Below are 12,412 nucleotides of genomic sequence, written 5' to 3' on the forward strand. Positions count from 1 at the left end.
TACCACAAGCCTAAATCTTATTACAGCCCTCCACTCTACCGCAACCCTACACATTATCACAGCCTTTTTACACCTAATCACATCCCTACACCTTACTGCAAACCTACACCTTATCACAGCCCTACATCCTACCAAAGACATACACCTTACCACAGCCTTACAACTTACCGCAACCCTATACCTTACCGCAACCTTACACCTTACCGCAACCCTACACCTTACCACAGCCCTACACCTTAATGCAGCCCCCACCCTACCGCAACCCTACACAATATCACAGCCCTTTTATACCTAATCACATCCCTACACCTTACTGCAACACTACAACTTATCACAGCCCTACATCCTACAACCGACATTCACCTTACCACAAGCCCTACACCTTACCGCAACCCGACACCATACCGCAGCTCTAAATATACACCCTATCACAGCCCTAATCCTTATCACAGCCCTACACCTCAGCACAAACACTACATCTTACTACAACCCTTCACCATACCGCAACCCTACAATTTACCGCAACCCTACACCTTAGCACAAACCTACACCTTAGCACAGCCCTACACCTTACCACAGGCTTACACCTTACCACAACCCTACAACTTACAACAAACCTACACCTAATCAGAGCCCTACACCTTACTACAACTCTTCATTTTACAACAGCCCTATGTCTTACCACATCCCTACATCTCACCGCAGCCATACACCTTACCACAATACTACACCGTACTTCAGCCTTACTCCTTAACACAGCCTTACACCTTACCACAGCCCTAAACATTACAACAGCCCTTCATCTTACCACTACCCTACAACTTACCACTAGCCTTCATCTTATCACACGCTATACCTTACTACTTTTCATCTTACCACAACACTACACCTTACCATAAACCTTAGACTTACCATAGCCCAACAGCTTACCACTACCCTACATCGTAACCACAGACGTACGCCTTACTCTAGCTCTATACCTTACCACAGCCCTACACCTCACCAAAACCCTACACCTTACCCTAGTCCGTCACTTTGCGATAGTCCTACATCTTACCACTACACTACACCTTACTACAGCCCTGCGCCTGACCAGTCATACACTTCACAACAGCCCTACACCTTACTACATCCCTGCACCTTACCACAACCCTACACCTTACTACAGCCTTGCACCTCACCATAGCTCTACATCTTACCACAGTCATAGACCTTACTACAGCCTTGTACCTCACCATAGCCCTACATCTTATCACAGCCCTGCACCTTACCATAGCTCTACATCTTACCACAGCCCTACACCTTACTACAGCCCTGCACCTTACCATAGCTCTACATCCTACCACAGTCCTACATCTTATCACAGCCCTGCACCTTACCACAGCCCTACACCTTACTAAAGCCTTGTACCTCACCATAGCTCTACATCTTATCACAGCCCTACACCTTACTACAGCCCTGCACCTTACCATAGCTCTACATCTTACCACAGCCCTACACTTTATCACAACCATACACTCTACTCTTTACTTAGCGCTAGGTAACATTTACACTATTCATTATACACGTGTTTTACACCTGTATTATGCTTATTTTAGGGTATTTTAATTGGCACTGCAAAATTACAACACTTAAGATTACTTTACAAGGTTTATTTGTTCATACGGTCGGTGAGGCTTAATTGGCACTAAAACTACACAAAACTTCATGGAAAATTCCCTGACAATTTGTACAAGTGCGACACTTCATTATACAGGTAAACATACAAATCGCTCACAAAGATATCATTTGGAAACCGGATAAGGCGGTCTTTTAAAGCTGAGACACGTTTTATATTAACATTGTTTGAGCAAAAAGTTAAACTCGATGCATTATTTCTTCCAAACATAAATATCTTACTGAATATACTAAATCATCTGTTTTCTATGCAGGACTCTCTCTGAGCATAGCCTAACACTTGATTATTCAGTATTTTACCGGTCATATAACCCTACTGTTTCATAATCCCCAACAGTAAACGACACACTTAGAATGTTAAAATGTAGTTATAACGTTGATATTCATGTCTGTTTGTTCAGCTATCTCTATCAGTAAGGTGTCAGGTATAATGAGCATATCCTGTTTCGTAGTCATCAAACCAATACCAGCAATCAGTTCTTCTGTAGATAGTTTTTCACATTCCTAGTTACACAAAATCCTTTACAGTTCTCAAAATAGTCTTTTTTTATATGGACATATAACACTTTGCTTAATTCCAACACATGACATCAGGCTTGATTCTAAAACCTAACACTAAAAATGATTCTAACCTCTAACACCAGGCATGATTCTAGCAGACAACACTAAATATAATTATGGCACACAACATGAGAATGATTATAGCAGACAACACTAGATATAATTCTGGCAGATAACATTAGCATAATTCTAGCAGACAACATTATATATAATTCTGGCAGACAACACTTCGATGATTAAAACAGATAACACTAGATATAATTATGGCAGAAAACACTAGATATAATTCTGGCGGACAACACTACATATAATTCTTACAGACAACATTAGGATGATTCTAGCAGACAATACTATATATAATTCTGGCAGACAACACAAGGATGATTATAGCAGACAACACTAGATATAATTCTGGCAGACAACACTTCATATAATTCTTACAGACAACACTAGGATGATTATAGCAGACAACACTATACATAATTCTGGCAGACAACACAAGGATGATTATAGCAGATAACACTAGGTATCATTCTAGCAGATGACACATTTGTGACAAGATTCTAGCAGATAACACAAATCATGAGTCAAGTAAAACAGCAGGTATGATTCAAGCAGATAATAAAAAGCAGGATTCTTGCATTTATCAATGTTACGGTCTTCACTGTGTTATAGTGAGGGTAACGTGTGGCGTGTTTGTATGGAACATATTGTATCATGTGACGAGGCGCGAGGCACATGTGCTTTACCTGAGATTCAGGTGAGTTGTACAGGTTACAAGCTATGTAAATCATTCAACTTTTCGACAGACGCTATAGTTTGATATCCCACTCCCCAAGAATTGATTTTGGAATAGAAGTTGTTCCTGTTTTATTTTCTTTGTTACAGGTGTATAAGCTGGGTAAGGATCCGGTGGTTTTGTCAACATATCCGGGAAGAAATATGGACACTAGAACGGTTACGCTTTAGCGTTTGTTTTTACGGATTGGATTATGTGCTGCACGCGTCAATGGATTGCAAAATTGAGTGCCCAATATAGCGCTAGCTACAGTAAACTATATTCTGAACACAGTGTGTTGAGTTATATTTGATCAATAATTTATGTTCGTTTGGTTTGGTGAATTATAAAATAGTATCACATAACACATGGTACAAATGTATGATTCTAGCAGATAACACCAGGATTAGGTATGATGTAGCAGATAACACAAAGCTGGATTCTAGCAGATAACATAACACATCATTTTAGCAGATAACACTAGGAATAATTCTAGCAGATTTCACTAAACCAGATTCTAGTAGATAACACTAGGTTGATTCTAGCAGACAACTTCAGATTTAGTTGTAGCCCAAACAAAAACATAAACAGAGTCACTCATCATGTTATGTCATTGCATTGGTGTTTCCATCTCAATAGCACCAGCTTGGTGACGATGACCTCGATTTGGCGATATCATCTCTACTCTCCGTTTTTCCTATGAAAATAAAAAATGACTAGTTTAAAAGCAGTTTAAAACTTTAAACATATATTTTCCCATTCAATATGATTAAAAAGTTTTGTCTAGAATTTCTATATATATTTATTGTTTTAAAAGAAGATTATATAGGGAAACATCTTGAATTTTTCAATGTTAACTTTTTCTAACAATGGTTTACATTACGTAGCAGTAAATTAGGCGAACGATATTTGGGATATGCCATTGGCTAAAATTGGCATTCATTTATTCACCTTTAAGACACATTTGAACATTTCTAATTCAAATGTTGGATAAGTTCATTATAAAATTTCAGCGGTGAATGGGTTAACGAACATTAAATTTCAATCTAGTCTCAAGGAACATAAAAACTTTATTTTCTTTCTAGTTTCACCTTTGGACGTAGGGCAGTGTTACGTTAGAAACTTTTAGGTTGTTACAGTGAATAGGGAACATATCTATGGTTATCAATACTTACTCTTTGTCGCTTCCGCCATATAGCTGTGGCAGTGTACAAGAACGGATTGATAGCAGCGTTAACTGGCAGCACGAATACCATTATCCAGGCATATGCGTCATCTGGGATGTTGTATCCAGATTTAGACAATACACCTGCAAAATACCAGATTTAAACATTAATAATGCTTCGATAAAGTATGGTTAGAAAAGCTGTCGTAGACAATGACATTCCGTTGTGATTTATGTCACGTGATAGGTACGAAACTAAATAAACACTCCTACAGTTCAGGAGAAATATTTCCTGTTTGTTATATAACATAACACTTGGTATCATCCAGTTATTAAATCTATACCCATCACAAAATCTTCATAATCAATAATATTATGCTGGGGTAGACACGCAAAACTAAAGATTCATAGTAAGATGCATTGTTATGAATAAAGAGTCACGTGGTAAATACAGTATTAATGATCACTCCTAGTGTCCGCATTAATAATTCGTTATGTTATGTAATCGAAGAATAACTAACATATTGTTGCATCTGTTATCATATCTACACATGTTACATACCCATGACACCGATAGGAAACCAGCAGCAAAAGTCTGTAGCCACCACCATGAAGAGGGTCCTTGCGACAGACATATCTCGTTGACGAGTCTGTGATGAGATCATGCGGCCGCCACTTGTGATAATACTTTTAAAAATGCAGATTTGACCTATGACTATAACGACGAAGATGATACAGTTCAGGCAAACAAAGAGTGCAAAGGAATACTCCGCACCTGGTCGCTTGTCGCTTGTCAGTGGTAAGGCGAGACACACTCCGGATTGAGAGTAATATTCCCCTTTGAAGTAGGACTGCAGAGCAACAATAGGGATGATTGCAAGAGTAATGGAAACAAACCACAAGGACACAGAGATAATGGTAGCTTGTTTCCACGAAATACTCCATCGCGAAAGACGGGACATGGGGAACGCTATCACAATAGCTCTGTCTATTGTCACCAGTAGAATCAGGAACGTGGACATCTCACTAGATATAGTGGACAAAATTCCAGCTGTGGTACAGACAATACTTCTTCTCCATTTCCTGTCATTCCATGCGTACAGACCGTTGTAATATACATCAGCAACGCCTATTATCAGTAGGTAGACACCCATGAGAAAATCGGATACACACAAGTTCAGTACAAAAAGTGAATAACTCTGTGTAATGTTATCTCTGTCGAGGAATAGTCGGTAGAAGAAAACGATAACATTTCCAACTAAGGCACAAACCCCAATTATCCAAAGGCAAGCTCTTTGTATAACTGAACCTATCAAGGCATCACAGGATGATATCGCATCAACTTCTGATGTGCATGACGTATGCCTTCTAAAGCAATAACTTAACGTATCAATGTCAGATACCGTTGTTTGTACACATCTGTCTTCGGAAACTGACTTCGGTTTAACACAACACATAAACGGAGTATCAGTCAGTAAAGTTGTGAGATTATTCAGACCTTCAAACATATATTTCTTAACTTCCAGATCATTACCTATGACACTTAACAATGACATGTGACTGTTTTTGATCAATAATCCATTATGTAGATTTGTTAAAGAGTTGTATGATATATCAAGCACTTGAACAGAGATAGGCAAAGAAGGTAAAACCGAGAGCCTATTACCGTTTAACAGGATTGTCGAAATTACAAGCAGACTACTAAACACATCATCGGGGAGAGCAACTATCTGATTTTGTCCAAGATGCAGTTCACTAAGTGCAGAAAGTCCCTTGAACATATTTTCTGGTATGAATGTTATCTGATTTTCGATAAGAGACAGAACGTTAAGTGCAGAGAGTCCGTTGAACACATCATCGGGGAGAGCAACTATCTGATTTCGTCCCAGATCCAGTCCAGTAAGTGCAGAAAGTCCGTTGAACACATTTTCTGGTAGGAATGTTATCTGATTTTCGTTAAGAAACAGAACATTTAGTGCAGAAAGTCCGTTAAACACATCATCGGGGAGAGCAACTATCTGATTTCTTCCCAGATCCAGATTAGTAAGTGCAGAAAGTCCGTTAAACACATCATCGGGGAGAGCAACTATCTGATTTTGTCCCAGATCCAGGTAGGTAAGTGCAGAAAGTCCGTTAAACACATCATCAGGAACAGCAACTATCTGATTTCGTTCCAGGTACAGATCAGTTAGTGCAGAAAGTCCGTTAAACACATCATCAGGGAGAGCAACTATCTGATTTCGTGCCAGATACAGATCGGTAAGTGCAGAAAGTCCGTTAAACACCTCATCAGGGAGAGCAACTATCTGATTTCGTCCCAGATTCAGATGAGTAAGTGCAGAAAGTCCATTAAACACATCATCGGAGAGAGCAACTATCTGATTTCGTTCCAGATACAGTTCAGTAAGTGCATAAAGTCCGTTAAACACATCATCGGGGAGAGCAACTATCTGATTTCTTCCCAGATCCAGATTAGTAAGTGCAGAAAGTCCGTTAAACACATCAGCGGGGAGAGCAACTATCTGATTTTGTCCCAGATCTAGGCAGGTAAGTGCAAAAAGTCCGTTAAACACATCATCAGGGAGAGCACCTATCTGATTTCGTTCCAGATACAGATTGGTAAGTGCAGAAAGTCCGTTAAACACATCATCAGGGGGAGCAACTATCTGATTTCGTCCCAGATCCAGATTGGTAAGTGCAGAAAGTCCGTTAAACACATCATCGGAGAGAGCAACTATCTGATTTCTTTCCAGATACAGTTCAGTAAGTGCAGAAACTCCGTTAAACACATCATCGGAGAGAGCAACTATCGGATTTCGTTCCAGATACAGTTCAGTAAGTGCATAAAGTCCGTTAAACACATCATCGGGGAGAGCAACTGTCTGATTTCGTTCCAGATACAGTTCAGTAAGTGCATAAAGTCCGTTAAACACATCATCGGGGAGAGCAACTGTCTGATTTCGTTCCAGATACAGTTCAGTAAGTGCATAAAGTCCGTTAAACACATCATCGGGGAGAGCAACTATCTGATTTCGTTCCAGATACAGTTCGGTAAGTGCAGAAAGTCCGTTAAACACATCATCGGAGAGAGCAACTATCGGATTTCGTTCCAGATACAGTTCAGTAAGTGCAGAAACTCCGTTAAACACATCATCGGAGAGAGCAACTATCGGATTTCGTTCCAGATACAGTTCAGTAAGTGCAGAAACTCCGTTAAACACATCATCGGAGAGAGCAACTATCTGATTTCTTTCCAGATACAGTTCAGTAAGTGCAGAAAGTCCGTTAAACACATCATCGGGGAGAGCAACTATCTGATTTAGTCCCAGATCAAGATAGGTAAGTGCAGAAAGTCCGTTAAAAACATTTTCTGGTAGGAATATTATCTGATTTTGGAACAGATCAAGCTCTGTAAGTAAAGACATTTCTCTAAACACATCACCAAGTATATCTTTTATCTGATTGTGGCTCAGATCCAGATCAATAAGATGAAAAAGTCCGTTAAACACGTTATTCGAAAGATGATTTATCATGAGAAAGGATAAATTCAATGACACAAGACTGGACATGTCTCTAAAAATATCATCAGTAAGTAAGCTTATCTTGTTATTTGATACATCTAGTGATTTAAGGTTATAAAATCCTCTGATGAAACTCTCGGGCAGAGTGTGTACCTCTGCTATTTTCAGGTAACTTAGGTATGATAGATGGAAAACACCTACAGACTGTGGATCGTTCTGATTGGTGACAATGGACATGTTGTTGAAATGAAAACCGGAAATATCGAGGTTAGTGTCTCTGTAGTTGACCATTACCCCAATACACATACAAGACGGCCAGCACGGCTGGACACAGGTAAACTCATCATCCGAATCAGGACACTGGTCTATGGTGTCACAAACTTCTTCTATAGGGATAGTGAATTCATTGGCAGATGAACAGTGGTGGGTACCGGTACAGTTGTATAGTTCTAGAATAACATAAGATAACTGGACAATTCTTGATTTGATTGTGACATTTTTATAAATGGTAATATTTGTCGTGATCGAAATAATATACAAAATATTATCCATTACTTTTGATACAAATTTAGCCAATACGATTGAATATTTTCATCACTTTCTCGCTGTAACTGTTAAGTTAAAAGAGTATAATTAATCTTCCTTATTTATGATGTATATGTTGTATTTCTATAGGAAAATTGACGTTCGTGAAATAAACATGTACTCACCACAGAAAACAGCTCCTGTATTCGTTTCTGGACATTGCATGTTACACCTGTAACTAACGTGCTGACAGAAAGTTTCCGGGCACTTGGCCAACTCATCGCGAGAACGAGGAGAACGAGTCCCTCTTCCTGATGAAATAGGTGAAATAACAAGGCTTTGTAGTACTGTGTCCATATGTATCTCTAGAAATGGTATTTCATTTTATTTTGTCTTAAAAGTTTGCTATTTAAATATGAGTACAGACGATTTTTCAATAATGTGTACCCTCAGGTATTCATAAGCAGGTAGGGTTGTAAAACTTTTGAATTACTGGAAGAATTGTGATAAAAATGTCAACCTGACATTAAACACTCACCTGATAATAAGACAGTAAATACCTTAACATGGTATAAAACCTGACTGCTACCTTCATGTTCTGGATTTGTATCCATATCGTTACATCAAATAGTATCAGTGAGAGAATTAATAAAAAAATTGGTGTTTTGAATAATAGACTGCATTGTAATAAACACATATGACATATAACAGGCTTCCATAATGGTAGAAAATAATATAAACAAATAAAAACGAAAAATTCGCTAAGAAATGTTTTTTTTTTAAAAATTTGTGGAATAACAATAATATAATAATATGATATAAGAATAAGCATAGAGGTATACAAACAAAGATACGGGGAGACAGTTCTTAAGGACTACCAGTTTTAATATATATATATATATATATGACTACCCTGCGTAAATGACCTTTATAATATTGTGTAGGATAATAACTGAACCTTTGGAACTCCTGTATGTACACCATTAAACTGTGAATCGTAACCTTCAGTATTTACTCTTTACATTATATCTGATCAATATTTGTTAAACCAATGAAACAAGTTCCTCTGTCTGTCTGTCTGTCGTCCGCAAAATCTTGTCCTGGAAACAGCTCCTACACTGGTGCGAAATTTTAATTACCCCTTACTGTTGTACATCCAGGTATTATTACTCATCTCTGACTCCTGTTTTACGGGGTTATGGCTTTTGCTGAAAAAGGCTTTTCCGGACAGCTCTTCACAAAGTACTAGGCCGATTTCAGCGAAACTTAACATATTTGATAACTATCCCCTGTCGTCAGGTAGTTGTGTATATCCTATTTTTTATTTCGTTATTTCGAGATATGGCGGTTTATGGGAAATATTTAAGTTTGTCTTCGTCCAAACAACGCCTCGTACAATTACGGACTCAATTAGTGATGTATACTATATCTATTATGATGTGTTGTAGTCCTATCATAGGACAATTATTATTATTATAAGGTATCAGTATCAATACGTATCTCTGGTAAGTGAATCATCTAACTTATCCCAGTATTCAATATTATTATAAGGTATCAGTAGCTCTGGTAAGTATATCATCTAACTTATCCAAGTATTTAATATTATTATAAGGTATCAGTATCTCTGGTAAGAGAATCATCTTATTTATCCAAGTATTCAATATTATTATAAGGTGTCATTATCTCTGGTAAGTGAATCATCTAACTTATCCCAGAATATATCTGTCAGGTCTAAAGATACCACTGAGACGAAATTGATGATTTTTCAATAGTAGCTTCCAACCTTAGCAATTCGACATCATCCCTTTCCACATCTTGCCAGTATCATTTACCGTAGGGTTTAAGTTAGATTCAGTTATACTGATTATATCATGATCTTCAAGTTCAGCTTCAAAGTCAGTTTTGTTTCTAATATTCTTCTTCTACAAAGTAATTGTCCCTTCAGAAAATAAATCAATGATCTTTTGACGTATTGTATGACATGGAAAGAATTTGTCATTGCAACATTTTTAAATACAATGTCTGTAATAAACATTATTATTTTTATTTATGAAATAGTCAACGCGTTCATTTGCAAAGTTCATATTCGGATAAGAAATAGAGTTATAAAAGACTTTTGTCATATTCCAGTTCATGGGTTCAATTGAAGATGTGATCATTTGAAAACAGTATTCAACAAACTTGTTTTTCAGTTCTGGCGATCCATTTTCAACCAAATTTGGTACAAATATTCGTTTGGTTTTATTTTGGAACTTACGTTATTATTGCAGCGAAACTTATTCCACGATGGCCGCCACGAGCGTTGATGACTTACTTCAGCAATGTGTATCTTTGTAAATGATATAGAGATGGGGAAAAGATAACTCACCCCACAAATGTTTCATGAATATGTCATCTTCAAATTAAGGTTTAAACAAAATGTAAACTTTTGATTGTGAAAAGCCCATTAAATTACATATGAAAATCTTTCTGAAAAAAAACCCTCTAGAACTTGATGCATTTCATAATTAACAGTATTAAGTATAACGATAATACAACATGTATGTACATCATAATATATAACCTAAAAATGCGCTTTACAGTACATTACTATATATGTTCTGGAGTTACACATTAATAAAATATATGATCAGTCGTAATTTTTATAAACTCGCAGTCTTTACACTGTTCCAACGAAGTATTACGTATGGCAATATATTGGAAGCAATTTTAAATATATCGTAAAAAGCAAGCAAGAAAACAAAAACAAGTTAAACAAATTCTTTAAACAATTAAATTAAAGTTTCTTTTCCCAAAAACAACACAATGATGCAAAATAAAGCTTGAACACGTAACCAATTCAAATAGAACAAGAACGGACTGTCGAGTAATTAAAGAAATAAGTGCCGGGTTAAATGAAATGAAAACGTGACAATATGTTGTTTTATAAAAAAGACAAATATAAAAGGAGAACCTACTTTGCGGACATTCCATTTCAGTGTTTGGCTCAGCTTCCCACAGAGACCGTGTCCTCTTGGTATTCTTAAAGGGTTCAAAAGGAGAAGAGGAACTAACACCTCCTTTTTCCCATTGACCACTCTTAATAGCGAAATTATCCGATCTTCCCAATTGTTTCTTTGGAAATGCACCAGGATGGAGGGCACAAATCATTACAATAAAGAAAAAGAACGGTGAAAAAAGTTTACAAATATCCATGGTGATTAAACTTACAAGTAATGTCGAGTGTGAGTTGATATACTAGTATCAACGTAGATATGAACAATATATTATAAGTTACCGAGACTATACATCTAAGTGACCTTTGTAAAGTGTCACAGCGCAACTGTCCGTGTGCTTCGCTCCAGTGAAACTGTCCTCGTGCTTCGCTCCAGTGAAACTGTCCTCGTGCTTCGCTCCAGTGAAACTGTCCGTGTGCTTCGCTTGAGCGCAACTGTCCGTGTGTTATGAACAACGTCACTTTTATTTGAATGTCAGCTTGCGAATCAATCGAACACAGGGATGAGACATACTAAATGTCAATAACAAAACATGATATTTTCCAACATTAGTTATCATTTTGCTAATTTTTCATAAACTAATCTAAACGACTTCCATCCTCCATCGAAACGGATCTTCCACACACCAAATATTTCCTTACAATAGTCTATATGAAAGTATGTAGATTAAACAGGCTCAGTAGAGTGTTTAAAGAAGTCAGATGTGCGTATGACAAGCTAGACTGACCATACGCCAAGAGAGACCAAGTCGTAAAGACTAGTATTTAAAGGAAATATTTGGTGTTAGGCAAGGAAATGCACTTAAGTCCTCGTATTCCAAAACACAGGAAAATGTGTTTATAAGCATTGTGGGATAAGGATGAAACTTTCACAAATTAAATATCATCATACTTTATATAATAATTTAATCATTTTACAGTAGTTGTGATGGCAAATGCAATTTTTTATTTGTAAGTTAACTTTGATAAGTAAGAAAACAAATCAGGACCTGGAACTCACTTTAGCCACAGATGTTGAGCAAATATTATATGATATATATTATATACAATATCAACTTTTAAGATCATATACTTATGGCATATAAAGGGTGTCCTGCACCTTTTAATTCACTTATAATTGAGATATATTTGAAATAGCCTAATTTGAGATGTGTCCAGAAGCGATAACTCAGTATAAAACAAAAGGAAAG

The 12,412-nt window shown here is 37.1% G+C and overlaps 2 protein-coding genes across 2 annotated transcripts; both read right to left on the reverse strand.

The window, feature by feature from the left end:
- Nucleotides 1-3,593: 3,593 nt before the first annotated feature.
- On the reverse strand, nucleotides 3,594-5,017 carry LOC110443123 (G-protein coupled receptor GRL101-like). The gene is made up of 3 exons (XM_021487125.1): nucleotides 4,744-5,017; nucleotides 4,192-4,325; nucleotides 3,594-3,713 (listed from the first exon to the last, which is right to left on the reverse strand). Exons 1-3 carry the CDS (start codon nucleotides 4,844-4,846, stop codon nucleotides 3,627-3,629), a joined length of 324 nt encoding a protein of 107 aa, XP_021342800.1. The 5' UTR covers nucleotides 4,847-5,017; the 3' UTR covers nucleotides 3,594-3,626.
- Nucleotides 5,018-5,457: 440 nt separating this feature from the next.
- On the reverse strand, nucleotides 5,458-7,606 carry LOC110443122 (insulin-like growth factor-binding protein complex acid labile subunit). Its single transcript, XM_021487124.1, has 2 exons — nucleotides 5,873-7,606; nucleotides 5,458-5,490 (listed from the first exon to the last, which is right to left on the reverse strand). Exons 1-2 carry the CDS (start codon nucleotides 7,604-7,606, stop codon nucleotides 5,458-5,460), a joined length of 1,767 nt encoding a protein of 588 aa, XP_021342799.1.
- Nucleotides 7,607-12,412: the final 4,806 nt, after the last annotated feature.

This window comes from Mizuhopecten yessoensis, unplaced genomic scaffold (assembly GCF_002113885.1).
Source record: "Mizuhopecten yessoensis strain PY_sf001 unplaced genomic scaffold, ASM211388v2 scaffold716327, whole genome shotgun sequence".
Classification (NCBI taxonomy): domain Eukaryota; kingdom Metazoa; phylum Mollusca; class Bivalvia; order Pectinida; family Pectinidae; genus Mizuhopecten; species Mizuhopecten yessoensis.

Bases quoted from the DNA above. Each gene is read 5' to 3' on its own strand.
- LOC110443123 (XM_021487125.1), bottom strand. From the start codon at position 4,846: ATGATCTCATCACAGACTCGTCAACGAGATATGTCTGTCGCAAGGACC. The intron at 4,326-4,743 runs GTATGTAACATG...GGTATTTTGCAG, and splicing joins GTTTCCTATCGGTGTCATGG to GTGTATTGTCTAAATCTGGA. The intron at 3,714-4,191 runs GTAAGTATTGAT...TTATTTTCATAG, and splicing joins TATGGCGGAAGCGACAAAGA to GAAAAACGGAGAGTAGAGAT.
- LOC110443122 (XM_021487124.1), bottom strand. From the start codon at position 7,606: ATGTCTTTACTTACAGAGCTTGATCTGTTCCAAAATCAGATAATATTC. The intron at 5,491-5,872 runs GTAATTTCGACA...ATGCCTTGATAG, and splicing joins ATGTGTTTAGTAGTCTGCTT to GTTCAGTTATACAAAGAGCT.